We start from the raw sequence: 26,905 nt of genomic DNA, 5'->3' as shown, positions 1-26,905 counted from the left end.
TTAAATATATAAGGTTTATTTCTAATTTATATTATGTAAATTTCTATTTTACTTATTTCTTTTATTTGAGAGACAGAAACAGAGAGATGGTCTGTCTACTGGCTCACTCCTAGGCACTCAATTAGGCGTTCCACATGGGTGAAAGGGACCCATTCACTCAAGTCATCATCTACTGCTTCCCAGAGAGCACAGGAAGCTGGCTTGCAAGTACTGTAGCCAGGGCTGAAACCAGGCACTTCCACATGGATGCACACGTTCCAACCAGCTGCTTAATTGTGGCACCAAAAGGCTCACCCCAGGCTCTTAGAAAGGATGGCCCCCTGCTTTCTGAGGCGGAATGGTGCCCAGAGACCATCCAGGGTAAACTCCTGATCTTATAGGTCCTTGAGACCTTTCTCTCCCACGCCCCTCGGACATGTCCTCAGGCCTGCACTTGGTTGCCCCGAGTCAGTGGGAAGCGTAAGGAAGGTACACCCTCCTGCCTTCATGAGACGTTACGTTACTGGCCTGGTGTGTTCATGTCGTGCAGTCCGCATGTGATGTGCCATTGAGTTCTTCCCAGAGTGGCTGTCCTGACCACCCAGATGACTGCCGTAAAACAATCAGCTAGAATTGACCAAGTGTCACCACTCCAGTGGAGTCCAGATCCAGACTCAGAAGTCTGAGAGCTCTCAAAGGCTGGTCTAGAGATGTCAGACTCACACCTCAGGTGAGCAGAGAAAGTCGCTGTAGACTCAAGATGCTGCCTTAAACTTAAAAAATGTTACATTTCATTATCTGTATGGCACAAAATAGGAAGTACCCTTTTTTTTTTTTTTTTTTTTTTTGACAGGCAGAGTGGACAGTGAGAGAGAGAGACAGAGAGAAAGGTCTTCCTTTTGCCATTGGTTCACCCTCCAATGACCACTGCGGCCAGTGCACTGTGGCCGGCACACCGCGCTGATCCAAAGCCAGGAGCCAGGTGCTTCTCCTGGTCTCCCATGGGGTGCAGGGCCCAAGGACTTGGGCCATCCTCCACTGCACTCCCGGGCCATAGCAGAGAGCTGGCCTGGAAGGGGGGCAACCGGGACAGAATCCGGCGCCCCAACCGGGACTAGAACCCAGTGTGCCGGCGCCGCTAGGTGGAAGATTAGCCTATTGAGCCGCGGCGCCGGCTGGAAGTACCCTTTTTAAAAAAGATTGATTTGAAAGTCAGAGTTACGGAGAGAGAGAGAGGGAGAGATCTTCATCCACTGAGTCACACCCAGATGGTTACAACAGCCAGGGCTGGGCCAGGCGGAATACGTGGGGCCAGGAGCTTCTCCCAGGTCTCCCACACGGACAGCAGGGGCCCAAGCACTTGGGTCATCTTCCACTGCTTTTCTCAGACCATTAGCAGGGAGCTGGATCAGAACTGGAGGAGCCAGGACTACAAACAAGCACCCACTAGGATGTTGTTGTCTCAGGCAGCATCTTTACCTGCTATGCTAAAAAAAAAAAAAAAAAAAAAAAAGCTCTTTCTCTACAATCTACCTCTCTGCAAAGAAAGATACATCATTTTGCTTTTTCCTTGAAGTCCTAGTGCCCCAGAGTGGACTCAGCACTAAGAGAAAATGAGAAGAGTTAAAAGGAGAGACAAGAACAGGGATGATGGTTCTGCCTCTCTCCTCCTTTCTCGTCCGTGAATTTGCTCCTCAGGACATAGAGGTATGGCAGCAGAGAATCAAGACAATCAACTCATCCCACATCTAGCAGAAGCTGGGCACATGGCACACAATCAACAGGTGTTTCTGGAGAAGACAGCACATGAAGCAAGGAGAAAAAGTGAACCTGGGACATAGGACGTTTCCAGCACTGTGCACAAGGCCAAGTCCATGCATTTGTACTTCTCACAGTCTAGCGGCATGGAACACCCACAGGAAAGTTCATTCGAGGAACAACCAGGTATGAAATTCTGCCTTGGAGCCAAGTGGGGAAACCATTAAAGAAAAAGAAAGAAAGAAAGAGTTTGTACCTAGGATCTAAATAAATTAGCTGAGAGCTCAGTAAGAGTGGAGGCAAGCTCAATGGAGCAGACGTCAGGAGGTCTCAGGCTGTGGGTGCCGGCCGCGTCGTCACACAGAGCTGGCCTGCTGGCTTCTGCCTTCTGCTCACCAGACGATGGACCTCAGCCACAGCTTCCTCTGGATGAACTGGGGCATCTCAAAAGAAAAGAAAAGAAAGAAAGAAGAAGACAGAGTAAGGAAAGGAGGCAGAGAGAGGGGAGGAAGGAGGGAGGGAGGGAGACGAACAGAAAGGAAGGGGGAAGGAGGCTCTCGAGGGGACCGCTCTAACTCTCGTACTGCCAAGGCTTTTGGCCAAGTCCCAGGGCCTATTATTCCCAGCTCTGCCTCTGAACCATAAAACTTTAAAACCGTCAAGGGACTTTTAAGACACCCTGATAGGGCCTCTCATGTTTCAGATGAGGAAAATGTGGTCCAGCGAGAACACGTCCCCAAGCACCAGAATAACAGAAACGGTCCAGCCAACACTGAATTCTCGGTTCTGATCTTAGACCACTCTCTGTGGCCGTCCCTCCAGGAGGCCCTGACGCTCGTCCGTGACTCAGCAGTCTGCAGAGAATCACACAGCCCGGGAGAAACGGGGGTCTTGAGATGGGAGTTCCACGGACCTTCCCGACAGACGTAGCAACATCAGCAGACTGAGAAGTTAAGTCTCAGCATCTGAGTGAAGCTGGCTCACTGGGCCCCACGGACTCTGTGGGAGACTCAGTGATAACCACAGCAAGTCCTGATTGACAGAGACCGGGGCGGAAATTCCCTCGCAGGTGCACTGGTGCTCAGTCAGGGTGGACACTGGCTTCTCCTAGGAGGTGGCCCTGCTGCACTCCATCAGAATGGCACTCCCTGCAGGGTCGCTTGCAGAGGGACTCAGGAGCCTGTGCCACAGTGGGACTCACTCCCTGGCTTCCTGAAACATGGGACAGGAACCTTCTAGACTCATGATGTGTTTTGTGTCCACTTGAAATGTTCCTACCAGGTGTCAATCTGGGAGGCAGGCAAGAAGGCAGGTGACTAGAGGAACTAGATGTGAGACAGGAGGAGTGGGAGTGGTTGAGAAGTGGGGGCATATGTAAAAGAGGTAGTCCCTGCTCACTGAAACCAATTGTTGCCAAGTGGGAAGAGACCCAGAATGGTTAGATTCTCTAGTTTTCAAAGATAAGCAGGAAGTCAGATTTTGTTTTAACGTGAACTCTTCCAATCCTTATTAAAGTATTGGCAGCCAAAGGCACTGGAACTGCCAATCAAGACGTGTGCCAGCTGCATTTGGCCTACACACTCCAGTCTGCACACCTGCACTGCACCCCTGCTCCCCACCCTGATTTCATATGGCACACAAATGTCAGAAGAAGCTGGAGTGGGACCAGTGGCTCCACTGTCAACCAGACCTGTGCCCAAGCCTTGATTTGATCATTTACAAAGGATACAACTTTGAACATGGTACCGGATGTATCCAACTTTTCTGTAAAAGGAGACAGAGACTAGAATTTATCTCCTTGGTTTGTTGAGGAAGGAGCCTGAGACAGAAATCAAGAAATGCTAATGACATACACACCAGGTGCTTAATGAATCTCAATAGTGGAAAGGTCCTGAGTCAGCACTGTCTCACCCAGTCTCACCAAGTGAGTGCCTGTCTAGTGCTTGAATACCTACACACACAGGGAGCTCACCATCTCCCAAGATGGTTCATTCCACTTTGGGAAAACTTTAAATGTTGAGAGTATTTCCTTCTGTCAAGCTGAAATCATCCTGTCCTGACTTCTTTGATTCTTACACAGTTTTTCTGCCATCAAAGATTATAAATCTGAAGCTTAACCTCTCTCATGGAAGGAAACCTTGAAGGGGACTCTCAGACTTGTGTCTCCTGTTTTCCCACCCACCTCAAGAAAAATAAGAAAGCTCTCAAGTTATTCAATCCTCATAACCCTATGAGTCGGGTACTCATTTTATAGGTAATGAAAATGAAGTATAGAGGAGTTAAGTAATTTGTTAGGAATTCCCGTGTTCAATGTCCCTCTAGAAGTATAAATTAAGCAGTAGGACCAGCATCACCTTTACTCCAGAAACACACATTTTTTCATGCAGCTCAATATTGGGCTCACTCTCTTGGTGAATGTGGAGTCCACTGAAAGCCTGAAGCCTTTCCCATGTGTGCTTTCTCAGCCATGGCTTTCCCCTAGAGCAGGAGTGTAGTTGGTGAGATTTGCAAGCTAAATACAGGCCTTTGCAGTTATTCCAGCTAAATCCCAGTTTGCTGATCCCAGGGCACTGTGCTAGTCTGTTGGGTATGGTTTTGGATTATGGTTCAGTCACATGATGTGTAAATGATGGCCCTGGATTTGCCTCATTTGCTTATTTCCTCTTCAAAGTCAAGGAAGCCGTGTTGGACTAATACAAACATAAAAGTCCATTTTTCTTTCTTTCACTGAACACATATTTCTTGGGCATTTTTTATGCACCAGACGATGCGCCAGGGCCTGGGTCTAGTGTGGTAAGCACGCTGAATCCAGCAGTGGTCTCCACAGAGCTCATCAGAGGTGAGTCCTGTGAGGATAGAGACAGTCAGTAGCAGAGCTCCTCTACCACTGCTAGTTCAGGGGAGCTTGGGTTAGCTTCCCAGAAGGGGTGATGTTTCACTTGAGTCCTGAAAAATGAGTGAGAATAAGCAGGCGCAGAAGAGCTTGGGGAATGGTGGGAAGTGTCCCAGGCACAGCATCCCTCATGCACTCCCCTCCACCTTCTCTTTTCCTATAGTAATTCTTCTTCCTGTAGTGTAGCTCATTCTAATCTACTTTATTTGACCTATTAAATTGTAGGTCTCTTGGAAGTTGAGGCTATCATCTTTGTGCTTCCTACTCTGCTTGGCAGAGTGCCTTTCACACACAGAAATGACTACTGATTGGTGCTCCTTGGTGTTACATGATGTGTATTTTATCATTTACTCTCCTAAGAACTCCAGTAAGTAGTGCTCTTCTCAGTTTCTGGGTGAGGGAACCAAGGCTCGAAAGTTGATAAGAACAACCACAGGAACAATAAACTTTCACAGGAGGCATGCTGTCCACCACATGCTTTTCTATATGCTTTATATGTATACACTCCTGACTATGAGAGGTGACAAAGGTCAAGAAATTTGTTGCTTTCTCTGCTAAGTACTGCTTATATGACCTTGGGCAAGTTACTTAATCCTCCCAGTGAAACAGATGGATATGATAACATTCCCACTAAGATCAGGAAGGATGTCCCTTAGACTACTTTCCAACATCATGCTGCAAGTCCTAGCTAATGCAATAAGACAATAAAAGGAAATAAAAGGTGTACATTTCGGAAAGGAAAAAGTACAACTATCTTGGTTCACAGATAATATCGTCTATACAGACAATGCAATAGAATCAACAACAACAAAACTTTTAGAACGAATAAGTGATTAGAGCAAGTTGCAGTACACAAAACCAATATGCAAAAGTCAAATGTTTTCCATTATATGCCAGCAATGAACAAGTAGAATTTCAAATTAAAAGCACAATACCATTGGCAATAGCTCCCTCTGAGTGAAATACTTAAACATACATCTAAAAGAACATGTATAAGAATCAATACATGTGAGAGAAACTACAAAACTATGATTAATTTAACCAAAGAGAAACCAAATAATTGGAGAGATAGCCCATGTTCATGAATAAGAAGACTTAATATTGTCAAAAATGTCAGTTCTTCCTGATCTATAGATTCAGTGCAATCCCAATCAAAATCTCAAAGGTTATTTTGTGGATACTAAATTGACCCTAACATTTTTGTTGGAGACACAAGTGACCCAGAATAATGAAAACATAATTGAAGAAGAATAAAATGAAGCACTGATACTACTCGATATCAGGATTGCTCTAAAGACAGAGTAGTCAAGATGGTGTGATATTGGCAAAAGGACATATCAATGTAAAAGAGTAGAGAGTCTTTTTGGACTTCTGCATGCCCTTCTGTGTGCCCATGTAACAGAATCCACGGATCTTTGAAGAGGATCAAAAGCAATACAATAGAGCAAAGACAGCTTTTCAACAAATGGTACTGGGACAAATGGATATCGACATCCTTATACTTTCCACATAAATAAACTCAACATGACCATAAATTTCCTAGACTATTACATGGGAGACAACCTGGGTAACCAGGAGTATGGCAATGACTTTTTAAATACAATACCAAAGGCTTGATCCAGCAAAGAAAAAACTAATAAACTGAACTTCACCAAAATTCAAACTTTTACTATGCAAAAGAAACATCAAGAAAATGAGAAAATAAGCCAAAGACTAAGAAAAAAATGTGCAAAAGACATTATTGGTAAAAGACTGTTATCCAAAATAGACAAAGAATTCTTAAAACTCAGCACTACGAAATGGATTAGAAAAATGGACCAAGGTCCTTAACAAGCAGCTCATCAAAGAAGACATATAGATGGTAAATAAGCACATGGAAAGATGATTCACACCAGAAGTTATCAGGAAAATGCAAACTATAACAATAAGATACTGCTACACACCTATTAGAATAGCCAGATCTACAACACTGACAACTCCAAATGCTGGTGAGGACATGGAAGGACAGAAACTGTCATTCATTGCTGATGGGCATGCAAAATGGCACAGTCACATTGGAAGATAGCTTGGCAGTGTCTTACAAAACTAAACAGTCTCTTATCATACAATCCAGCAATCATGTTTCTTAGTATTTACCCAAAGAAACTGAAAACTTAATGTCCACACAAAAACTTGAGTATGGATGTTTTTAACAGTATTCATGAGTATTTATGTACTTGTGAGTATACAAAATGCCTGGTGATATTCAGTTAATAATTGCCAAGACCTGGAAGCAACCAAAATATCCTTCAATAGGCGAATGAGTAAATAAACTGTGGTACATCCAGACAATGGAATATTTCTCAGGTCTAGGAAGGAATGAGCTATCAAGCCATGAAAAAACATAGAGGCGGGGCCGGCATGTGGTGTAGTGGGTAAAACCACCACCTGCAACACTGCCATCCCATCTAGGTGGGCGATTTGAGTCTTGGCTGCTCCACTTCAGATCCAGCTCCCTGCTAATGCACTTGAGAAATTGGGAAAAGATGGCCCAAGTGCTTGGGCCCCTGCACCCACATGGGAGACCTGGAAGAAGCTCCTGGCTCCTGGATTTGGCCTGGTATAGCCCTGGTCATTGCAGCCATCTGGGGAATGAACCAGCAGATGAAGATCTCTCTCTCACTCTCTCTCTCCCTCTCTCTCTCTCTCTGCTTTCAAGTAAATACAATAAATCTTTTTTTAAAAAAAGAAAGGAAAACCATAGAGGAACAATTAATACTTATTACTAGATGAAGGGAGCCCATCTGAGAAGGCTACAGACTGTGATTCCAACTACGTGCAGTTCAGAAAAGATAAAGGTATAGAAACAGTAGAAAGGATGTGTGGCTGCCAAGGCTTGGGAGAGAAGGGATGAACAGGCTGAGCACAGAGGATTTTTAGAGCAGTGAAGCTTCTCTGTATGATATCCTCATGATGGGTACATCATTTCTACCTTTTTTATAAACCCATAGAATGTACAGCACCTAGAGTGGACCCTAATGTTTTCAAGTCACTGGACTTTGGGTGATAACAATGCCTCATTGTAGGTTTATCAGTTGCAACAACTGCACCACTCTGGTTGATAACAGGGGAGGGAGCCTGGCTATGCACATGGGGGAAAGGGTTCTGTGGGAAATCTCTGCTTCTTTCTCTCAGTTTTGCTGTGAACTGAAACTGTTCTAAGAAAAAGCAAAGTGTTTTTAAAATAATAATAATAAAAAAGAAATAGGGGCCAGCCTTATGGCAGAGTGGATTAAGTTACCACCTGCAACACTGGCAACCCATATGCATGCCAGTTCAAGTCTTGGCTACTCCACTTCCAATGCAGCTTCCTGCTAATGTGCCCGGGAAAGCAGTGGAGGATGGTCCAACTACTTAGGCACCTACACGCATGTGAGAGAACCATATGGAGTCCCAGGCTTTTGGCTTCAGCCTGGCCCAGCTCCTACTGTTGTGGCCATTTGGGAAGTGAACCAGTGGATAGAAGATGCCTCTCCCTCTCACTCTCTCTATCTCTCCACCTCTTTCTTTTGAGTAAACAAATAAATCTTTAAAAATAAATTAATAAATAAATTTTTAAAAATATATACACAAATTTTTTAAATGATACTGCTACTTGATAGGAGTTGTTGTGTGAATGAAATCTGTTAACATATGCAAAGTACTTAGGATGGCAACCAGCAAAGGGTAAAACCTACTCAAATGTTCATCATTATTTCTATCAAACATTTTGTCCCAAGTCAAGGACCTAGCAAGTATTAGAATAGGGATTTGAAACCAATCTGGAGCCCAGATTCTGTGGTTTCAACTAGAGCATATTAATTGATACTTGATGAAGGAAGGAAGGAAGGGAGGGGTGTTTACTGCTTTAGTAAGTGGCCGAGTTTGAATAGCACAATCAGCCAGGCACATGACTGCCAGTGTAACTCTGCAGAAAGCACAAAATGATGAAACAACAAACATTTCAAGCAGTAAAGGAAAACTGTGAGTATCAGAATTGCAAGGACCATAAAGATCAAAACAGACCACCCCCTCATCCCGAGGCAGGGCAGGCATCTCGTTATCACTGGTAAAGTTATGAAATGTCAGGAACTTAAAGCCTTTTCGGCTTAAGGGGATTTCTTCCAAAAAAGTCCCTTGCTCATTTTTCTTCAAACGTTACTTGAAGGAGATTTTTCAAAATCCTTAAAACCATAAAGTTTTGATCCACTATTTTTGACACTTCTTGATTGTCAGGGAGAATGAAAGGTCACGGCCAATGTTATTGCCTTTGGATTTCCTTACTGCCTGGAGATTTCACAATTCTACCCCAGTCATCAACTTTTCAGAGTCATACGTTGTATCCAAGTGGCTCATTCATTCCAATTAATTTTGAGTATTTATGTAGTTCTACAAAATACCTGGAGATGCACAATTAGTTGTTCCTAGCAAGACTTAGCAGTGTGGCTCTACTGAGCTGGCACAACAAAATTCCCAATACGGAGTCTAGGGAGCATCAGGAACCCTTCCCTGAGAGAATGGCCTGAACATATGGCAGGTACCATCAAGTTTAAGGATGAAATTCCTAAGAATGCACTAGACGAACACCAGGTCAGGGGCCAAGGGAAAAACATGCAACGGTGACTGCCAACAGATTCACCAACACGAGTGGCTTCCAATCCTATTACAGGAGGGTGATTGGTCAAGGGCCCTTGGTGTTCAATGACAAAAATGTTTCTAGAGGGGAAATGTGAAATGGCAGGGCTTAAGGATATCAAGAATGTCTTCCATCAAATGCTCATGTAGCTGGAAAGGAAAGTGGTTAAGAATTAAGTTACTCTTGTCTAAACTCTCGCCATGTGGTCCTAATCAGCTGTCCCCCCGTGATGGATAGAATGGATAATCTCCTTCATTCTTCAGCCCTGGAGGGAGCACAGAGCCAGGATGCACAGGGTCTGTTTCCCAAGGAAAAATCTGCGATTCCAAACAACCTAGTCAGTGTATATCTTAAACCCTAGAAATATTTGTTTCCCTTCTTTCACAACTTAATCAAAATGGAAAAAAAAAAAAAAAAACACAAAAGCCCATCGAAACCTGACCTTGCATTAGATTCTTGAAGACGCTGTAAGCAGACAGGCTGGAAAATTCCTAGGAATTCTTTCCCAATCATTTAAAGTTGAATTCTGCAAATGCAGATCAGCTGCACATTGCTGCTGTTTTAGGAAATCCATCTGGGTTTCCAGACACGTCATGCAGTGGCTGAGAGATAAATTTTGCTCACCCCATAATATTCACCTGTCTCCTGAACAAAAACAGCAGGTAAAGATGTGACCCACCACCCAATTCCCTGCTCCCTGGCGATGCCCAATGGTACAAGGGCTCAGGTGACTACTATGCTTGACAATGTGCCTGAGACCAACAATTTGGAAACACAAGTTTCAGAATTTAAGTGGAAGAGCCACGTGTTAAGGACAGAGGTGAAGTGGGTAAGGAAAGAGTGGGAAGAACACATTGAAAACTGAAATATAAAGCCGCAGAATAACAGAATAACTGATGTCACAGATTGTCTAAGATATCCAGAGATCAAGGATCCAGCTAAATGATGTGGCTGAACATTTTTTGTTTTGGTTTGGCTTGTTTTTTGGTTGGTTTCTTAATTGTTTTCTTCCTATAAAATGTAAACAGCATTAGCCTATTTTCCCTGTGAGGGGAGTTTCAATCGGCAGAAACAATATTTTATCTTTAAAATCTCTCTCAGAAAACTGTGACAGTGATGCAGATGACGTACGTCAGAGATGACAGTTCAGCCACATGATGCTCCCTCTGCCCGCCAGGTTCTGCCCTGCGTTGAAAGCGTCACTGTTCGCTTTCAGTTCAGGATGAGGGGGTTCACCTGCTTTCTGCATTCCCGCCTCACACTTTTTGAAGCAGCCTCTTAATATGAGCATGTACATAAAATGGAAACAAAAATAATTCTACTACATAACGAACAATAGGAGCCAGCATTGTGGCACAGTGGGTTAAGCCACTGCCTTCGACATCCCATATGGGTGCTGGTTAAGAGTCTGAGCTGCTCCGCTTCTGATCTGGTTCCCTGTTAATTACCCTGGGAAAGCAGCAGAAGATGGCCCAGTCCTTGGTTCCCTCCATCCACTGGCAGACCCAAATGAAGCTCCTGGCTCTTGGCCTCAGCCTGGACCAGCCCTAGTCTTTGTGGTCATTTGGGAAATAAACCAATGGATGGAAGATTCTCTCTCTTTCTTTCACTCTGTCTCTTTTTCTCTCTCTCCTTGCAACTCTGTCTTTCAAATAGCTAAATAAACCTTTAAAAATAAATACATAATGAGCAATAAATATTCTTAAAGCTATTTGCAATATACTTGGATAATTTTCCATTCTATTCTTCTGTTTTTTAAAATGCTGGCTGTAATCCACTAATTTGACTCCATAGCCTCTGAGTGGGTTGGGATACACATTTTTTTTATAAAACTCTGCTCAATGTAGTAATAGAACTATGCCTCCCTCCCAGGCTATATGAGCTGGATTGCAGCAGTGAATCCGTGTACAAGTAGAAGGTTCAAAACAAGGCTCTGTCTTCAACCAGTGGCCACACAAAGGCCTCTGGGAGCAGAATCTGCTGCTCAGAAAAATACTCTTGAGACCAGACTCACTTCTCATTCTTCAAAAGAAAAAGAAACAAATAGAATTTGAGATTAAAAAAATAATAACCATTTAGGCTACGTTTTCAGGGATTAAAATAACCACTAGTCCATAGTTTGAAGTAAAAAAGTACAACCTGGGCCGGCACTGTGGCAAAGTGGGATAAGCCACCACCTGCAATGCCGGCATCCCATATGGGTGCCAATCCAGCCCCATGCTAATGTGCCTGGGAAGGCAGTGGAAAATGGCCAAGTGCTTGGGTCCCTGTACCCATGTAGGAGACCCAGAAAAGGCTCCTGCCTCCTGGCTTCTGCCATGCCCAGCCCCAGTTGTTGCTGCCATCTGGAGAATGAACCAGTAGCAGGAAGATCTTTCACTTTTTCTGTCTCCCCCCGCCCCAGTAACCCTGCCTTTCAAATAAATAAATAAATCTTTTTTAAAAAAAGAGGTGCAATGACCTAACCTGGGATTCTGACCTGGCTCCCCCCACCCCGGTTTGTCACTTTATGAACTCTGTCCTTTGCAGTCATCAAGGCTCTTTTCTCATATACAAAATAGAAGAAGAGGCTGGGCACTGGCCTGTCCATTAGGCTGCAGGATGGGACCCTTGCATTGCATACCAGGATGTCCGAGTTCAAGTCTCGATTCTGGCTTCCTACTAATGCAGACTGTGGGAGGCAGTGGTGATGGCTCAAAAGGTTGAGTCCCTGTCACTTTATGTGGGAGACCTGGATGGAGTTCCTGGCTCCTGGCTTCAGCCTGGCCTAGCCGAAGGTGTTGAGGGCATACTAACTCAGTTTCTTTAGTGATAATTATGTAAAAGCTCTTAAGCAAATCCATTGCTTTACAAATGAGTGCATTGGATCATTCTCAAAATATCTGGGCTGCTAGGAATTTTTTCCTTAAGATTTATTATTTATTTGAAAAGCAGAGAGAGGGAGAGAGACACAGAGAGAGAGATCTTCCATCTGTTGGTTCACTCCCCAAATGGCTGCAACTGCGGTCTGGGCCAGGCAGAAGCCAGGAGCCAGAAGCTTCTTCCAGGTCTCCTACTTGGGTGCAGACGCCCAGGACTTGGGTCATCCTCCGCTGCTTTCCCAGGTACATTAACAGGGAGCTGGATCTGAAGTGGAGCAGCTAAGACTCAAACCAGTGCCCACGTGGGATGCCAGCACTGTGGCTTAATCTGCTGTGCCACAGAGCCTGTCCTGCTGTTTGGGTTTTTACTTGCTCAAACTCCCATACCCATGTAGAGCTTTCTGCCCACTAAATACAAGGGAATTCCCACAGTTCACGTAAAACACATATTAACAAAAAAAAAAAAATAATGCATGGATTTAAAAAGTCTTGCACTAAAAATATTTTTACCTCCATTTTCCCATGAACTTTCTGAAGTACCTTCATACATTTATGTAAGGGCATACTTAGTGTTTTCTCCGAGAATATAGATAGTTAAAAATTGTACTAATTTTCAGACGTTCAGTGTGTCTGATGACTTTGCTACCTCAAATCAAGCAGTTATGCAAATCTCATCATGAGACTTTATGCATATAGGAAAATTGATGGAGAAGAAAATCTGTTATGAAAATACTCCAAAAGAAAAAAACAACCAAGTGAATAAAAACAGAAGAAAAGGGTAGTAATGGGCAGAAGTAGAAGATACCCACCCAAACATACCTTCACCCCATTTTTCCACTTTTTGATTATAATTTATCAGGAGACATCATATTATAATTAACAGCACTTTCAGACTTGGGACTGAAGGAGGGCTGTGCAGGCTGACTTCACAGTGTGGGGAGCTCAACGTGCTGAGTTCAAGGTCTTGCCAGCTAAACTGGAGGCACGGACAGTGTGTTATACACGTCGCAGGTGCCATTTAAAATCTCTTCTTCTCAGTCTGCTCACCTGATGGGCACCACGCATATATCGTAATGCTACTTGTAAAGAAACCCTTTACCTGTTAGGAAAGGCTGACCTGGAGTGCCAAAGTGCTGCTTTTTCTCACCACAGGGGATGGATAACCCTGAAGAGCCCTACACGGATATTCCTCTCGGAAGTTTTGTAACCAGCGGTTAGCTGGGAGATGCTTTGACATTTGTTTTTCTTTACGACTCATAACTGTGTGCCTATAATCACTGGAGGGTTCAACTCATTTTCACAAAAGTGATTTTTACAGGTGTGTATAGCATTTGTCGGCAATTCTCACTCAAAAGGCATTTGGTGGGGCCAGCACTGTGGCGCAGTAGGTTAAGCCTCCACCTGCAGTGCCAGCATCCCATATGGGTGCCAGTTCAAGTTCCAGGTACTCCACTTCCAAACAGCTCTCTGCTATGGCCTGGGAAAGCAGTAGAAGATGGCCCAAGAGCTTTGGCCCTTGCACCTGTGTGGGAGATCTGGAAGAAGCTCCTGGCTCCTGGCTTTGGATGGGCTCAGCTCCAGCCATTACAGCTGTTTGCGGAGTGGACCAGCAGATGGAAGACCTTTCTCTCTGTCTCTCCTTCTCACTTACTGTAACTCTGCCTCTCAAATAAATAAATAAAAAAGCTTTTAAAAAAAGGCACTTATTGCAACCACACCAAGGGTATATATCATGGAGGATGCCACGGATGCTGACGTTGTGTCACCGTGATTTCGTGGGAAAAGTTCCACCTGGTAATGGGGCCTGCAACAAATTCCCAGATTGCCCCTTCCAGAACCTGAGAGTCACTTTGACTCCTCCCCTTGCCCCATCCATCTGACCTCTGACCCCAGAGGCTGATTGGCTCCCTCTATCACCACTCTCTTCCCCATCTACAGAGAATCAGGCCCCCTGCAGGTCTTCGGCTGCACCTGCTCTGGTCCCCTGTCTCAGTCTTGCCCCTTCCAATCTCCTCCCACCACTGAGAATCCGAAGGGAAAATCTGACCCCTCATCCTGCTGCTCTCACTTGTGCACCACTTCCCACACGGAATAACACTTCACTGGATCATGGCAAGGATTAAATGGCACAAGGTAAACAAAACCAGTTGTTTAAGTGAAAAGAAACATCCAAATGCAAGAAGTCGTTATGTTAATGGAAATGCATTCATCAGACAAGTCAGGAATGAACTACTGTGGTTAAATATGATTAGCTTTATTTGCTTCATGGTGTCAGAGGTATGTGGATTTTTGCAAGCTGTAATGATAAAGTTGTGATATTGATTTTCCTGTACACTATATATCAGATGTCACACAAAGTCAGTGCTCAGATAGGAGCTGTGCCTGTTACACTTCAGGCAATTAATAACAGCTAAATAATAGTTTGTTCATAATTCACATGGTAGATTCAATGACAGAGAAAGTTATACACTCCTGATTCTTCTTCCCAGAATCCTACCGGACTATAATTTGCCTTTTCAAAAGATGTGTCTAAACAGGTTTTCTCAGCTTCAGAGAAAACTAATGTTAAATGCCAACATAGAAGCTTATCAGGAACAGAAATCCTCCAGACAGAATAGAATGTTCTCAAGTAAATATCCAGCAATAATAAGTAAGTGATAACCAGTTACTACGGTGAGTAATCACAGCTGAGCATTAGGCCATGGTTAGAATTTAATTAATCTCCACCTCAATCCTGTGAGTCTGCACGTGAGTTCTGTGCCCCTGTACTAAGATAAACCCTTAATGGAAGTGTTCAATAAAATTGGAACTATAACACCAATTTTTATCAGGAAGAAAGGTAATAAAGTAAGAAAATAATGGAAACAGAAATACAGAAGGTATTAGGTGACTTGAAAAAAATACAGCTGTTTAATGAACTGTATTGCAGCTATCTTGGACTTGGACAATTTGTGATTATGAGACCGGTATCACAGTACCTGGAAACAAACAACAAAACAGGTGCTATGCTTCATGGTAATGCAGCTATGGCACCCAGTGTCCCCTAAATGTCTGTTGATTAACTTAGCAAGGGCAGCCATTGTAGCATGGCCAGTTAAGACACCACTTGAGGTGCCCAGATCTCACAACGGAGAACCCAAGATTGAGTCCTGCCTCTACTTCTGATCCAGCTTCCTTCCAACGTGCCTGGGAGGCAGGAGATAGTAGCCCAAGTTCTGGGGTTCCTGCCACCATTTTGGACACCCAGATGAAGCTCCTGGATCCTAGCTTCAGTCTGGCCCAGCCCTGGCTGTTGTGGGCATTTGGGGAGTGAACCAACAGATGGAAAATCTCTCCCTCTCTTCGTCTCTCTTCTTTCTGTCATTTTATCTTTCAAATAAATGAAATATTTTTTAAAATTTTTTATTTTATTTATTTGAAAGACAGAGTTACAGACAGAGAAGGAGAGATAGAGGGAGAGATCTTCATGTTGGTATCCCACATGGATGCAGGGGCCCAAGCACTTGGGCAATCTTCCACTGCTTTCCCAGGCTCATTAACAGGGAGCAGAATTGGAAATGGAGCAACCAATACTCAAACAGGCGCCCAAACAGGATGCTGGTGCTGCAGGCCTGGGCTTTACTCCACTGCACCACAATGTCAGCCCCTAAACAAATCTTTTAACAATTTTAATTAGCAAATGATTAAGAATCAAGAAACTCTTATGGCTACAATTATTGATCCAAACATATTTTAAGATCAGTACTATTTAAAAATAATCAGTCTCAATGTATATCCTAACAATTTTTTCCCAGTGAAATCATAGGGTATTCAAAGTGTATGTGATGCCCTGTAAAACAATGCATTTCATAGTCCTTCCTTTTCTAAGAGCAGTCCTTGAAATAAACCATTTCCTAATGTCTAACAAATTGTACAGAGGTTTCGAGATAGTGGAACTTGTAACTTTAAGCTGATGTTTGTGCACTAAGTAAGCAGACATGATAAATGCATGGCCCAGTGGCCACTACTTCCCCTGAAATGCAATCACAGACATCAATAATCAATCACAGCACTTTTTCCCACTAAGCCTGGATTTATCCTCAACATCAATTTTAACAGTATATTCCACACAGCACCTGTTAGTCATTTACTCATTTAACAAATGAATTCTTACTGCATGCAAGTCAGATAAAAGTGATTAGGGCAGACATGAACCTTGCCCTCATGGGCTTAGACTAATAATCGTTTGACACTCAAGTAATGGTTATTGGTCGGGTCTGCTCTGTATGATTGGAATGGAAATAATTCTAAATAGCTAAGTTTCTCCTCTGTCATAAAAGGTGACGGAAGTGACCAGGTTCTACACTCCCTTCCTACTGGCTCCATGAACCCATGAGGTCTATCAAATAGTATAGCAGTTAAGAAGAGAAATAGCTGAACTTTTTTTCTTCCAAAGAGAAGGGATTCTTTTATTAATTTAAAATATCTGATGTGCAAGTCAGACTCTGATAAATGCATAGGAGAGGGCCAGTGCTGTGGCATAGTGGGTAAAGCCACTGCCTGTAGGGCCAACATCCCGTATAGGCACCAGTTAGAAACTCAGCTGCTCCACTTTCGATTCAGCTCTCTACTATGGCCTGGGATAGCAGCAAAAGATGGCCCAAGTCCTTGGGCCCCTGCACCCGTGTGGGAGATCTGGAAGAAGCTCCTGGCTCCTGGCTTCGGATAGGTACAGCTCTGGCCATTGCAGCCATCTGGGGAGAGAACTAGTGGATCAAATACCTTTCTCTCTCTCTCTCTCTCTGTATCTCTGCCTTTCAAACAAATAAACAAATCTTTTAAAAAAAAATAGGAGAAATTTTTAGGAGAATTTCAGTGCGAATTGATATTTTTCTCCCACTTCCCAGAGGAACAGGAGGGAAGGAGTCTATGTAACGCACAGTGAGGGGCTTTGTTTTTTGTTTTTGTTTTTGTTTTTGTTTTTTCCAAAAGTGCTGGAGAGACTAGGCTGGACCACGTGGAACTCCAAACAGTGGCTGAGCGGTGACTTTTTTCCATCACAAGCAAGTGTTTTTCCCCTGGAGCTGCAAAATCACCTCCCTGGAAATCTCTGTTCTTAATTCTGCACCTTCTCCATCCACCCTGTCTCATTTCCTGCCTGCCACTCTCTCTTCCCTCCCTCGGAAGAGGCTGACTCCTCCAAGCAACAGCCGGTCCCCTCCCTGCCCCGCCTACGTCTTCATCTTCCTTTTCAGGGGGCGGATGATGACAACAGCCAGAATGCTTCGTCCCCTCCCTACAGAAAAAGGCAGGGTTTCAGGACTGAGTCCAGGAGTGGAGACTTGAGTGCCCAGTCAAAAGCAGGTTCATAGCCGCTCAAATGAGGTCACAGCCAACATCACACAGCATTTCTACTGCCTCCTAAGTCAAACCCTGAATCTTACAGATATCATAATCTAGATCTTACAATATGAAGATTATGCTCAGGTAAAACATTAGCCAGTCATCTTATTTTTAAAATTCAAAAATGGTATTCGACTGTACCACCGCCAATGCAAAGGCGCCAGTTCTTTTAACGTAGCAGGAGGTATACTCACACTACGTTTTTAGCTACCGAAGCTTTTGGTTGGTTGTTGTGTCTTTAAAATTGATTTTGAGCTTGAGGTGCCTACTCATTTTGCATCCTGTTCTCAAGGATGTTTTTCCTTAGTTTTTAAGCCTTTCAACAAGTAGTGGTAACTAGCTGTAACTCTACAAGGAAGAAAAAAATGACCGGCCATTTTTCTTATTCTTTCTCAGGGATCCATTTGTATTGTCAATTTATATTTCCTTAAGGGTTTTGCTTTTCTTCCCTTTGCATATTACTTCATTTATTCATTCTCTAAGGGGGGAAAACATACCATAAAAACTGTAGCCCAAAATGACTAATTTTTACCTTTTGTCCTTTTTACTATAAAATGGCACAGGCCAGCTCTTATATCACTATAATACTTCCTCAGTGGACATGAAATAACATCACATTGTTAACTAGAGCCAGTTTTTTAACACCCAAGGAGCAACATTAAATTTACATTTATTAAGTTAATAGGAAAAAATCCCAATATGTTACAATTCCAACACATAAGACAATGCAGTTGCATTGAAGGACAAAAAAATCTCTTCTTTTAGGCTCCTCAAGTATTAAAAATTAGAACAAAGATCCTGTCGTTCATTATTTATCCAAACGCACGCTAGAGACTTCCAGGTGCTGCTGGTGCAGTGAGGAGAGTCTCCAACCTCACGGAACATCCAGTTCACTGACCAGGCCTTGAGGGGTCCACTTGAAATGGATGCACAGGAAATGCAGGAAAAATGCATTCTGTAGGTTTCTACAAGACGCCCACTTCCCTCACGCCCACTAGCAAGGATCAGGGTGGATGTGGGCTCCGCAGCAAAGCAATCACACAAGGAATGTGGAACACCGAAGTCTTACCATTAACATAGACATAGATGGAAGATTGTGTTTCCTTCTTCTTTGAAGTGGGGATAGTTAGGTATCTGCAGGTGTACAAGCCAGTGTGGTTGGCCTGAGCTGCGTCCAAGGTCAGGGTACTGCAGAACTGTTTGCCATTCCTTCCGCAGGTGGATTTCGAGATGTTCAGCCTTTCGCTTTCGCTCTCTCTACTCACCAATTTAGGCAAAGACCATGAGAGAGCCGCTTCTCCTCTGCAATCAGAGGGCAGAAGATAAAGTACAGTTACATCTGGGGCCATGGCTGGTGCCACTTGCTAAGAAATTTTTTTTTTTAAGGAAGCACTGTTCTAAGGTTCTCTCTTAAGTATAGTCATTCAGTATGGAGATTCCTCAGAAATCTGAACATAGATCTACCAAATGACCCAGACATCCCAGTCCTGGGAATTTACCCAAAGGAAATGAAATTAGCATATGAAAGAGTTATTTGTACCCCCATGCTTATTGCAGCTCAATTCACAATAGCTAAGATATGAAATCAACTCAGGTGTCCACCAACTTATGACTGGATAAAGAAAATGTGGTATATATACACTATGGAATACTACTCAGTTGTAAAAAAGAATGAAATCCTGTCTTTCGGAACTAAATGGATCCAACTGGGAACCATTATGGTTAGTGAAATATAAGCCAGTCCCAAAAAGACATGTATCATATGTTTTCTCTAATATGTGGTGGTTAATATAGAATACACAAAAAAGTACAGGGATGAAATGGACACCTTGTGACTTGATTGTTGTTTTTAGCTCTTTTTTACATTCCTGTGGAACTGTGGTCTTTATATTTTTTATTTGTTGAATATTATAGTTAGTTGTGCATTAAACTCATGATTATACAGTGGATTGAAATAATGTTTTTGCAAAAAATAAAAAAGGAAGAAATAAGGGGGGTGGGGGAGGGAAGTATGGTTATCTTCTTAGAACTGTACCTATGACTGCATTAAATCTGTTTTCTTCATATTCATTACAATTTTAAAAATATTTTAAGTGTAGTCATTTTCTTCTTTGCAGAAAAGCAACATATTCAGAAGAGATTTTGAACAATATTCTGAATATGCACAAATGGGTGAGCTTCCTTCACCCCACTTTCCCTGAGTCTCTCTCCTGTCTGTGGGGACCTCTCTGCACGTGAGGCTGGGTACCTGCGGTTTGCATTCGAGGATCACCCAGACCACTGAGTTTCCTACCTCTCTTCTCTGCCAGGGAGTGAATTTTGCCTTGGGAAAGGTAACTAGGTTATTCCCAAATGAACACTGTCACTTACCTGCATTTGAGGTACAGTGTCTGTCCGGCTTGCATGACGTGCTGGGTGCCTTTTAAATTCAGTTCAGGACGTTTTAATTCTGAACCTGAACTAGCTCCTGGAAAACAAATGGTTTGAATATAATATTTGCAAATTGCATTATCATCTTTTTAAAAAAATTTCTTTCTATAAAGGTGATGTTTAATTTACTCACATATATAAAAAGACATTTCTAATAGACACTTTTCTTAATTCACAGTTTTTTCTAATCCAAACCTTGCTCACAAATATTATATATACTTTTAAGCCCAATGACCTAAGTAATAATCAAAAGCCCATTTATTTGGAATATTAATAGATTCACATATGGTTCAACAGACAACCATATTAATAGATCTTATTAAAAACTCTCAAAATTAAATTAGTTTGTGTTATCCAAAATATATATTTTTTAAAGATCTATTTATTTTATTATAAAGGCAGAGTTACAGAGATGCAGAGAGAGAAAGAGAGAGAATCTTCCATCCACTGGTTCACTCTGCAGATGGCCTCAACAGATGGAGCTGCACTGGTTCAAAGCCAGGAGCCAGGAGCTTCCTTCTAGGTCTCCCATGCGGGTACAGTGGCCCAAGGACTTGGGCCATCCTCCACTGCTTTCCCAGGCCATAGCAGAGAGCTGGATCATCAGTGGAAAAGTGGGGACTCGAACTGGCACCCACATGGGATGCCAGCACTACAGGTGGAGGCTTTACCCGCCACACCACAGTGCTGGTCCCCCCAAATATATTTCTAATACTGAACTTATGCCAGTGTAGATCATCCAGTCACGTGGACTTGTCTGATCTTTATTCTAATAAATGTATAGAAATTCCTAGGTTCTCGATGTAGCTCAGTCACTACACAAGCACTGATATTTGGGGCCCGTCATTTTTCTTTTTGAAATAACTTCCTCATTTTGAAAACTAACCTTGGTTTTGAACTAACTTCCTCAAAATGAAAATCAAAGTCAGGTTTAGATGCCATTTGGCTTGTCTAACATAACCTATCAGTTCCCTCTAAAATGGTGCAGTGAAAGGGAACTGTCCACTCCTTACAGGACACAGGACAAGGGTATCTCACGGGGGACTGCTGAGAGGCTATGAAAGGACGTACGGCAGAGCAGAGTGCAGTAAAACCCGCCCATCTCTGGGCATCCATCCTGGTGACAAGCAATGGGACCCTGGACGTGTCACTCTGGGCGCTCTTAATCATGAAAGGAGAGATCGCACCTTCGACCTTTCCCAGGGCTTGGGCCTCCCCGGAGCTCTCACTGGCCATTGGGGAAAACACCAGGAAGGATCTGCTTGGCCTCATTCTCTCCCTCATCCCTCACTCCCCAGCCCTTGTCTCACCACTTTCTCCCCAACTCCTTCCCCTCCTCTTTCTACCAGGGCAGTAGCAAAGCCAGGTAACAGCAGATCAGGGACCGAGGATTAGCATCTTGAGGTAGCAATAGGGACTGGAGAAGAGACAAAAATTAAGTACATGGCACCAATGGTAGGGACTACTTTTTACTTACAAATGGGTTTATGCAATAGAAGCTTGAGGACAGCTGGCTCTCCAGGTCTCAGTATTGGGTAACAGATCTGGGAGATGGGACACTCAAGTTCCCAGGTCAAGCCCAGTGATGCTCTCCGGTGTTTCTCTTGGGTCTTAATAGCTCAGGGAAAACTGGACTCTTTAAAAGATCTGCATTGGAAACTTTGGTTTCTGCTTCTTAACTACACGGCCTTAGCATAACTTAATTTCCTGCTGCTTAGCAGCCTCAGGAATAAAACTGAAAACCCATGCTCCCCCCAACAGGCAGGCTGTGTGCAGGAGTCAGTGTGCTGCCTGCCACGTGCCAGATGTCACCGTCACCCTCACTGGTGGAATTGCTTCTCTTGGCTCCTGGCAGAGAATATTTTGCTGTGTAGGTAACCACAAACATATTAAACGAACATCATATGTTTTTCTGGAGTTGTTGATGATGCAAATTAATATTTTTAAAAAAGCTCTATTGCAGTCTTTCTTTTTGACATAACTTATTTTTATTTGAAAGGCCCACACACACATAGTTAGAGACATCTTCCATCTGCTGGTTCACTCTCTAAATGTCCCTAACAGCCAAAGCTGGGCCAGGCTGAAGCCAGGCACTCAGAACTCAGTCTGGTCTTCCACATGGGTGACAGGGACCTAACTGCTTGAGCCATTGCCTGCTGCCTCCCAGGATGTGTGTGAGCAGAAAGCTGGCATCAGAAGTGGAGGCGGGACTCCATCCCCAGGTGCTCTGATATGGGATGTGGGTGTCCCAAGTGACCAAATGCCTACTCCTAAATTAATATTTTGAAATTAACTTTTGGGGCCAGGGTTGTGATGTAGCAAGTAAAGCTACCACCTGTGATGCTGGCATCCCATATGGGTACTGTTCGCGAGTCCCAACTGCTCCACTTCTTTATTTATTTGATAGGCTGAGGGGACCAGCACTGTGGTGTAGCAGATAATGCTGCTGCCTGCAGGGCTGGCATTCCATATGGGTGCTGGTTCAAGTCCCGGCTGCTCCACTTACAATCTAGCTCTCTGCTATGGCCTGGCTCAAGTCCTTGGGACCCTGCACCACTGTGGGAGGCCCAAAAGAAGCTCCTGGCTCCTGGCTTTGAATCTGCGCAGCTCTGGCGGTAGTGGCCAATTGGGGGGTGAACCAGTGGGTGGAAGACCTCTCTCTCTCTGCCTCTCCTTCTCTCTCTATGTAACTCTGACTTTCAAATAAATAAATAAATCTTTTAAAAATAATAAAGAAAGGCTGAATTACAGAGAAGCAGAGGCAGAGAGAGAGAGAGGTCTTCCATCCAATGGTTCACTCCCCAAATGGCTGCAACGCCCAGAGCTAGGCTGATCTGAAGCCAGGAGCCAAGAGCTTCTTCTAGGTCCCTCATGTGGTTGCAGGGGCCCAGTGACTTGGGCCATCTTCCACAGCTTTCCCAGACCACAGCAGAGAGCTGAATCAGAAGTGGAGCATCCAGGACTGAAATCGGTGCCCATATGGGATGCTGGCACTGGAGGTAGCTGCCCAACTGTTACGCCACAGAGCCAGCCCCTGCTCCACTTCTGATCCTAGGCAATGAGCCTGGGGAAGCAGCAGAAGACGACCAAATCCTTAGGCCTCTGCCACCCATGTGGGAGACCCTGAAGAAGCTCCTGGCTCCCGGCTTTGGTCTGGCCCAGTTCTGGCCATTGTGGCCATTTGGGGAGTGAACCAATGGATGAAAGACCTCTCTCTGTCTCTCCCTCTTTCTCTCTAACTATGCCTTTTAGATAAATAAATATATCTTTTTTGTAAGTAACTACTATAGATAATACATCCTAGTATTACTAGTTATTACTAGATTAAATGGCTCAGTATTTACTAGCATAAATTAAAATGTACATAGAGATACAACTGATCCATCACATACTCCCGCAGAATCAAAATCAGGCCTCCACAGGAACTTGAGGTTTTTCTAAAGCCACAGCCAGCAGCTGATGAAACCTACTCTGAAAAATTTCCAGGTCAGAATGGTGTCTGGCCGTCTTAATGACATGGAACCTGGGGGATTTAAATGAGCACTTGTTCATAGGCTGGAAAAGACCAGCAAAGCTTTCTGAGGAAAATTCTAGCATTACTTGTAGTTATCTTTGTGGTCCACGTGGAGACAATGAGCTTTCCCACCGCAGGAGAGGCCACGGAGAAGCAGCCCACGAATCTTGCCCTTGGAAGGAGCACACTAGTTAAAAGTAGTTAACTGAAACAGAGGAAGAGAGAAGTCCCAGGGAACTCTTTTTCAGTAACTGGATGCTGAGTGTATCTGTATGCCTTGGCGCATAGGAAGCTAGAATTTCATTAAGATTAATGGCGATGCCAAGAGTATAGTTAACGGTAAAACAAATAAGGAAAAGGAAAGTGAAATATTTATTCCTCAAAGCCTTTGAAGTCACATTATGGGGCCTTGAAATATTTGTTTGAGGCAGTTTAATGTCCACACACCTATCTGGGCAATGAAGAATCTGCTAACATCTTAGAGTGTCTACTGCATAGCAGACACTTTTCCCATCACAGTAGTGATATATGTATAAGTAACACCGTGTGCCCATCTGAAAGTATGTCCATCTGCACACCACGGCGGTGCAGTTTGCTCTTCTCAGCCATTCCAAGTCACACTTCCCATTTAGATAATGAATCCACAGGGTAGTCCATGTTCAAGGGTGGAGCGCCGCAACTGAACAATGATTCCCCATTGTGAAGCTTGGATAGGAATCAAAACTTTCCACTGTTTGCCATGGTAGTCTAGAAATCCAATTTACAAGGCTGTTTTGTCCCCATGGGTTGGCATTGTCTGTCCCCTCTGAGAGATACTGCTTTCATCACAGTCAACTACAATGTAATCGTGAGGGGCACACAGATCTATTTATAGGAGCAAACCTATTACTTAAATAAAATAAAACAAGCAAAGTACTCAATGCATAGCCTGACAATGGGCTTTATCACATGCTCTGTGTGTGTGTGTGTGTGTTAGAAAAAAAACTGTTAAGATCAAGCAGTATGGACTAATAGCATTTAAAAAATAATAAAAAACCAACATCTGGACCAGGCATTTGGCTTGGTGGTTAATATGCCAGTTAAGACATCCATGTCCCATTGGAATGCCTGGGTTCCATACTCTGCTCTGGTTTCTGCCAATGCAGAACCTGGGAGCAGCCTTGATGGCTCACATAATCGGGTCCCTATCACCCTGGATTGAATTCTGAGCTCCTGTTTTTGCCCAGTTCAGGACTGGGTCTTATGGACATTTGGAGAGCAAACCAGCAGATGGGAGCATGCTCTCTAAGTATCCCATTTAAAAAGTTTTTAAAAAGCAAACTAAAAAACCCAACAACATGTGACTGCTACTTCTTTGAACAGTGACACTTTGTATTTACCTTGCTGGATATTTTCTCTGTTTTTTTTTTTTTTTTTTAAGATTTTATTTATTTATTTGAGACAGTTACAGACAATGAGAGAGAGAGAGACAGAGAGAAACGTCTTCCTTCCATTGGTTCACTCCTCAGATGGCTGCAATAGTTGGAGCTATGCCGATCTGAAGCCAGGAGCCAGGAGCTTATTCCAGGTCTCTCACACAGGTTCAGGTGCCCAAGGACTTGGGCCATCTTCTACTGCTTTCCCAGGCCATAGCAGAGAGCTGGATTGGAAGAGGGGCAGCCCGGACTAGGACCAGTGCCCATATGGGATGCCGGCACTTCAGGCAGAGAATTAACCTACTGTGCCACGGCTCCAGCCCCCATTGTTTTTCTGTTCTACATTAACTGGTAGGTAGAATAGAACTTAATGACTCCTTGGCATAAACCCTCTCTTCTTCCCCACAAGCCTACACACAGACGTGTCGAAAGGTCACCTCAGTGGCCCCACCATTGGAGTATTGTGGGTTTCAATTCCCAGCTCCAGCTTCTCACTCTAGCCTCCTGCTAACTCAGATCCTGGAGAGCAATGGTGATGGTTCAGGTAACTGGGTCCCTAACACTCAGTCGGGATACTTGGATTAAGTTCTGGGCTCCTGGCTTGGCCTCTTGACCCAGCCCAGACCATCGCAGGCCCTTTGGGACACTACTTGAGTGAACCAGCAGATGAGAGCTCGCTCTGTCTGTCTCTGTCTCTGTCTGTCTGTCTGTATATGTCTTTCTCTCTGCCTCCCAAATAAATTTAAAAATGTTTTTGAAAGCATAATTTAATAAAGTGACATCCTCCAATCCCCACCTAATTTCATTAGGCAGAATGGAAGACTTCCTTTGATTTCAATGGGAAGAGTGAGTAAATTTCCAAGTATGGTTTTATTTTGCAATCAAATCCAAAACCCAAATGACTGAACCTCTTTATTCAAAGGCTTGTCAAAGCTACTGTGATGGATACTGAGTGAACAGGCAAGAGGTCGTCATGAAGCAGACAGCTTTGCTATCATTTTAAAGATCCAAGGAAGACACTTACATAAAGTCTGACTAAAAGGACCTTTAGAGAACTTCTGTTTCCATTGATGTAAATAAAATCAATGTTCTTGGGAGTTGAATGCAACTTCAAAACAAATCCCATATTTTGTTCATCTTACTAACAAATGCTACCCTACCCCCTCTGTGACACTGGAATCAAAGCATTATTCTCTGTAAGAAAAGATCTTTTCTCAAATATAAATCATGAAATGCCTATCTTTTCCATTTTTTTATGTAGAGTCTTTAATCTCCCCAGCTCTGCCATTAACTTGTTATGTTATGGCCATGGGCAAGCTGCCTTAAGTCTCAGATTCTTAAATTGTCAACAGAGGTTAGACTGATGTGTATAGTCCCTGTCAGCCTAAAATTGCCATTGATTCTGAGGTTAGTAATTAATAATAATGTAAAAGTTAGAAATCACATTGTAAAGATATGGTTAATAAAAAGACAAATAGCCCAACCTTGAAAAAATGACAACGGTTCTGAATGGATATTTCCTCCAAGAAGATATACAACCGACCAACAAACACATGACAAGATGAAGGACATCACTAGTCATTAAGAAAATGCAAAGCAAAAATTCATTGAGATAATATTTTATACCTACAGACATAGCACAAATGAAAAGGATGGAACTAACAAGTGTTGGATATGGAAAGATCACAACTTCATGCATTGCTTCAGGAATTTTTCAAACAGTGCAGCCACTGTGGAAAACAACACAGCAGTTTCGCAGATCTTTAAACATCGAGTTCATCATAGGCTAACCATATTTTTCAGCAATGACACTCAATGGGTATCTGCCCAAGAGAACTGAAAACTTATGTCCACATAAAAGCTCATATATAAATATCCACAGCAGCAATAGCCCCCAAAAGAGAATACTATCCAAATGTCTGTCAATGATAAATGGATATACAAAAATGTAGCACAAAATCCATACAATGGGATTTTATTGACAATAGAAAGAAACGAAGTACTCATGCGTGCTACAAC

General features: G+C 43.4%; 1 protein-coding gene across 2 annotated transcripts in view; it reads right to left on the bottom strand.

Annotated features, from left to right (window-relative positions):
* FLT1 (fms related receptor tyrosine kinase 1) overlaps positions 1–26,905 on the bottom strand; it is a 198,505-nt gene that overhangs the window by 145,188 nt on the left and 26,412 nt on the right. For both annotated transcript variants that reach the window (XM_089304276.1, XM_089304275.1), the window contains exons 3-4: positions 19,898–19,994; positions 18,597–18,829 (exon numbers count right to left, since the gene is read on the bottom strand). In XM_089304276.1, the coding sequence (XP_089160402.1) occupies positions 18,597–18,829; positions 19,898–19,994 (330 nt within the window). The remainder of the gene's footprint in view (positions 1–18,596; positions 18,830–19,897; positions 19,995–26,905) is intronic.

This window comes from Oryctolagus cuniculus, chromosome 9 (assembly GCF_051225735.1).
Source record: "Oryctolagus cuniculus isolate XC-2025 breed Fujian yellow rabbit chromosome 9, ASM5122573v1, whole genome shotgun sequence".
NCBI lineage: Eukaryota > Metazoa > Chordata > Mammalia > Lagomorpha > Leporidae > Oryctolagus > Oryctolagus cuniculus.
Note: the sequence above shows the minus strand (reverse complement) of the source record. Positions and strands in the feature narration are given on the sequence as shown.